A 5,694-nucleotide genomic window follows, 5' to 3' on the forward strand; every position below is an offset into this window, starting at 1 on the left:
CTATAAACTGCTAAATACAAAAATGAAAATAGGCACGAGACAGCTGAATAGTACCCTATAGCCATTTTAAGATGTATAGCAGTTGGTTGTGTATAAATCAAAATAGAAATGTCAATTAGGTAGTCACAGGATGTGGTTATGTATAAACCAAATTAGAAATGTCTATTAGGTAGTCACAGGACGTGGTTAAGAACTTGCATTTTCTAGCATATTGGTCACTCAATACCATGTTAATTAATTCTATAATGTTGTGAACTGTTGTTGATGTTATGTTGTGGCTTTTAATTGGTCAGGAGGATATTCTGCCAGCTCTGCTTTCAAACCAGAGATGGTCTCCCCAAGAAATTGTTGAACTTATCTGGATAAAAAGATGCTGGACTCTATGCATGGTACATGCTTGCAATGAAAGAATCATAACTGGATTTGAACTATAATATTGCAATAAGGTGGAGTAATCCACAATGGGGGAAAGGTACGGGAAGGGGTTGGGGGAACCCCAGAGCCTATAAAATGGTGTCATAAAATGAAATGTAATTAAAAAAGAAAAAATTATGTAAAGCCCCAAACTTTTCTTATGTGTTAAAATTTCTACATTTTGACTTAAAGAAAAAGGAAGAAAAGAAAACCAGTCCTCTCATTGTGGGGAACAGTTTCAACCAGAGTCATTCCAGGGTGAGTCTAATTTCCCATTGCTCTGCTGGGGAAACAGGTTTGAGACCAGTAACGTGTGAGGCCAGTAATTGAACTCTACAAGTCCATTTCTGAAGACTGTGTGTTTTGCAGTTTCCTGGAATGGACTAGCCACAAAATCTTTTCTCCAAGCCGAGTCTATCTTTTTGGTGGTTTTCTTCTGCTTTGATTTGCACCAGCCACCAATCCCTGCCCCATGTCACCTTCACTTTTGTGTTTCTCCATCTATTTGTGTTTTACAAAGACAGAAATGACCAAAGAAGAAAACACAATTAAAGAGACGGCTGGCATATAAACATCATGGCCTTTATTTGCTGTCGTCTGTACCCGAGAGCACAGGTCCCTGAGTTCCCCAAACGAGGATCCTTATCTGAATTTGCAAGTCACAAAACCATTTCCTGACTTCCGGAGGGGACCTTACTCTTTTCAGAACTTATACCCCATGTTAGGCTTTCTTCTACTGTGAAGTCTCATTAAGTTTGACTCAAGTAATTGGGATACTGTAAAAATGTCCTTGCATTGGGAAAAAACATTTTTTTAAAAAAAAAAATCTCTTTAGAACTAACATGTTAAGAAAATGTAAACCAGGAACAGGTCTGACCTGCTTGAAGGAACAAATATTTAAAGAACTGTGGGAGCTGGATAGTTTATATGTTAACACAGTGCACGAGAAACATCTGTCACTCATAGAGAGCATGCTCAAGGTTTTGCCGAATCATAAATAACATATACTGTTTCATGAGTAATTTTTAAAATGTGCACTCTCTTTTTGTTAGACAAATAAATGTATTTCTTTTTTTTAAGATGTATTTTATTGGAAAGTCAGATATACAGAGGAGAGACAGAGAGGAAGGTCTTCTATCCATTGATCCACTCCACAAGGGGTCTCAAAGGCCAGAGCTGTGCAGATCTGAAACAAGAAGCCCAGAGTCTCTTCTTGGTCTCACGCGGGTGCAGGGTCCCAAGACTTTGGGTTGTTCTCTACTGTTTTTCCAGGCCACAAACAGGGAGCTGGATGGGAAGTGGAGCAGCTGGGATTAGAACTGGCGCACATATGGGATCCTGGTGCATGTAAGGGGAGGACTTCATCTGCTGGGCTACTGTGCCAGGCTCAATAAGTGTCTTTCTAAAGCAGACTTTTATCACTGGAAAAAATGAAAGCAAAAGATCCAGTTCATAATAAAAGCCGTAATGGCTATCTGGGAAGGATTAACATCAGAGCAACAATACAAGGTATCAACTTCTAGTTCTGGATTCACCATTGATGACCTATAGGCAGAATGGAATTGTTTCCTTTCATTTTCTTCCTTCATTTTTTTTCTTTTTCTTATTTTCTCTTTTAGTTAAGAGGGACTGGTGGCTTAACCAGTATTGTTTTCCTGTATCAAAATGTGTGAGGCTAGGTAGTTTGCAATGTAAAGGGGTTTGTTTGGCTCCTGATGCTGGTGGTGCAGGATGTGAGCTTGGTGATGGTTCCTCTGGTTATCTGATAGGAACTGGCCATGCACCAGAAGTGGCTCACAGGGTCAGAAAAGAAGCTCAAGATGTTTAAAGGCCAGGTTTGCTGTTTGTGGCAGGACCACAGTGACTCATGTCCCTCCTTTTGAAGATTCTACAAATTCCAATGCAGCCGCTGAGGACACAGCACCAAGCAGAGGAGCCCATGGTGAACACAGTCACACATCCCCAGACCATAGCAGTGGGCAAGGGCTAGGAAAACGTTCACCAAGTAATAGCATTGTTTTGAGTCTTCCTCTTTCAGAAACACACCATTTATAAATATAATCACAAATAGAGAACCTTCTATTGTGAAATCTAATATTATTTACTTCACTATATCTTTAAAACCCTGAGTGATCTTTTACACCACTCACGTAAGCGTCCCTCAGTTTGAGAAACCCAGTGAAAGTTACTGACTCATGTACTAATTTATTCTTCTACATTCCCCCTTTATGCTCAACAGATTTTCTGTGAGTAAATTTTCTTTCCTAGTGAATGTCTGAACTTAAACTTCACAAAAGTTCATTTAAAAAAAAATTCCAGAGGCTGGTATTGAGGCATGTCATGTTAAGCTCTTGCCTGTGATGCCAGAACCCCATTGAAGTGCCAGTTTGGATCCCACCTGCTCCACTTAAGATCCAGCTCCTTGTCAATGCACCTGAGAAAGCACTTGGAAATATCTCACCTCCCTTGGACCCTCCTCTTATGCAGCAAATGCTGCTAAAATGCCTGGTTTCTGGTATTGTCCTGTCCCAGCTCTGGCCATTGCAGCCATTTGGGGAGTAAACCAAATGACAGAAGGTCTCTCTCTCTCTCCCTCTCTCTCTCGCTCTCTCTTTGTAATTCTGTGTTTAAAACAAATAAATAAATATGTTTTTAAAAATATTCTATTTTTTTCCATTTCTCCCTACTGTGTATTGAACCTTAGGAATTTCTCCCCTTCTCACCAGCCCATATTAGTTCTTGTTTTCAGTGTCACTGCTTGAAGCCAAGGTGTGGAGAGCGGGACTATGCCCCAAGATGGCGCTTGTTATTGTCTTCTCATGCCACAAAGGCAGTAAACAAGTTTTAGGAAGTTGTAGAGGATTGGTTCAAGGTCTCATGCAGTCTGCATGGTGTGCGCGTGATCAGAGTTGTGATTGGTGTGTGTGTGCATGATCAAGGCTGTGATTGGTGTGTTTGATGCGTGGCCAAGCAGCCCTGTTGCAATTGGCTGTTGATAGAGTTTTAACCTAAGTTTGAGAGAGAACAAAGGAGAGAAGAAGAACAAAGAGGAGTAGTGGTAGAGTAGTAGTAGTAGTAGTAGAAGAGGAAGCCTGTAAATATGCTGTAGTTACTGCCCTTCTGTATTATACTTGGATTTCTTGTTATGTTATGTTATGTAATTAGTTTGTCCTTCAATAAATCCTCATAAGAGCAAGCACCTGTGTCGGAGCTTCACTCGCTGGACGAGGGACCCCGTTATCTGGTGCCGTGGCTCGGATGATAAAAGTCAGCCGGTGAGTACCAAGAAGTTAATTAGCTGAGCAAATCGCTCAGGGAGTTGCTTACAGCTGCAATTAGTTTTCAACTGAGCCTTTGCTCAGGGAGTTTGCAACTGAGCAGATAGCTCAGGAAGCCGCTAAAGGGAAAAAATAATAATAATAAAATAAGTAACTGAGCGAAAAGCTCAGGGAGCTGCCTATCGGCAGGGGTGTGCACACCAATGATCGCGGTGAAAGTGACGATTTTTTTGAAATTTGCGGCAAAAACAAAAATTCTTTCGAAGCTCGCAGTGAAGTGACGATCCTTTCAAGGTCCTTTCAAGGTCGCAATAAGCGACGGAATGGGGAACTTGCAGTCTTCTGTAAAAATGCAGAATCTTTTGCAGAGGTTGCTGAAGAAAAATGGCACGCCAGTAAAGGCAAAAACAGTGCTTTCATTTTTACAAACAGTGCAGCAGCACGCCCCTTGGTTTTTAGAAGAGGGTATGCTAAATGTGCCACAGTGGGAACATCTCGGAAGGGATTTATCTAAAGCTGATCAACTTAAACCTCTCCCTCCGGGTACTGTGGGATTCTGGTCTCTGATTAAGTCTTGTCTAGTAGATAAGACAGATAAATTCAAGGAATTGTTACAAGAAGGTGAAGCAGCTCTCCGCGAGCTTCAGGAGGAAGCTTCTCAGCCAAGTAGTGTTGGTGAGAGAGCAGAACCTGAAAGTAGTCAGGATAGTGAGGAAGAACATTCGGGTGAGGAGCTGGATGCTGTGGCCAAGGGCACCGAGAAACTAGCCTTAAAGCCACCTAGAAAGGCCCGACGGACTCCTGTGCCACCCCCTGGGGAGCCTCTGGTGGCACCCAGTGCGCCGCCTTGGCCACACTCCAATCTCCCTGGGTGGGCTGCGCCCAGTGAGGCAGTGAGGCCACAGCCCAGGGAGGTTCAGTCATGGCATGATATTGTTGGAGCCAAGCAAGTTTTTCCTGTTAGAGAGGACTGGACCCAGAACCCTGCAGTTCGTTTGCATGACCCCTTAAATTTTAAGCTAATAAAAGATTTGAAGATTGCTGTGGATTCTTATGGGGTTCATGCGCCTTACACTATGGCTGTTTTGGATCAGTTGGCTGCTGATGTTTTGACTCCTGAGGACTGGAGGAATGTAGCCAAGGCCACTCTCTCCCCGGGCCAATACTTGCTTTGGAGAGCTGCTTGCCGAGAGCTGGCAATAGATACTGCCCACCATAATGCTCAGGCTGGGAACCCCACATGGAATGAGGAGGCATTATTAGGGGAAGGTGCTCATGCTGGCCAACAACAGCAGATTCAGTACCCTGAGCCATTATATTTACAGGTTGCTAACATAGCCACTGGAGCTTGGAAGGCAATACAGAGTAAGGGTGATGTGTGTTATTCCATTGCAAAGGTGACTCAGGGACCTAATGAGCCTTATGCAGATTTTGTGAGCCGTCTCATGGAAGTGGCAGGGAAATTATTTCCAGATGTAGAACAAGCCATGCCTCTGGTAAAGCAACTTGCCTATGAGAATGCAAATAGATGGTGCCAGAACGTTTAACGCGAACAATAAGAAAATCAGAGCAAGATGAATCTGTGGATGTGGTGAATGCTGACCAGACTGATATGGTTTAGTGTTTTTGTGTGTTTGCAACTGTGGAATGTATGTGTATACCAAGAATCAATCGTGTAAGAACCTCCTGCAACAGCAGATCCTGGCTCAAGCTGTTCTCGCTCTCCAAAAGAATGATTCCCCTAAGGTATGGCTTAACATGCTGGATCGGTAGTCAATGATGGGTAAGTATCCAATAAGGCTTTACCAACCTAAGACAGGCGCCACGAGCCAGGTGGTTAGCCGATGACGGGTAAGGGAAGCTGAATTTGGAACACCTAAGACAGGCACGATCCCTTAGTTAATAAAACAAAAAGGGGGAATTGTGGAGAGCGGGACTATGCCCCAAGATGGCGCTTGTTATTGTCTTCTCATGCCACAAAGGCAGTAAACAAGTTTTAGGA

The 5,694-nt window shown here is 43.0% G+C and overlaps 1 protein-coding gene across 1 annotated transcript; it reads left to right on the forward strand.

Annotated features, from left to right (window-relative positions):
- Positions 1-4,015: 4,015 nt before the first annotated feature.
- On the forward strand, positions 4,016-5,239 carry LOC131481836 (endogenous retrovirus group K member 113 Gag polyprotein-like). Its single transcript, XM_058672258.1, has one exon. The coding sequence runs from the start codon at positions 4,016-4,018 to the stop codon at positions 5,237-5,239; it is 1,224 nt and encodes a 407-aa protein (XP_058528241.1).
- Positions 5,240-5,694: the final 455 nt, after the last annotated feature.

This window comes from Ochotona princeps, chromosome 14 (genome assembly GCF_030435755.1).
Source record: "Ochotona princeps isolate mOchPri1 chromosome 14, mOchPri1.hap1, whole genome shotgun sequence".
In the NCBI taxonomy this organism is placed as follows: domain Eukaryota; kingdom Metazoa; phylum Chordata; class Mammalia; order Lagomorpha; family Ochotonidae; genus Ochotona; species Ochotona princeps.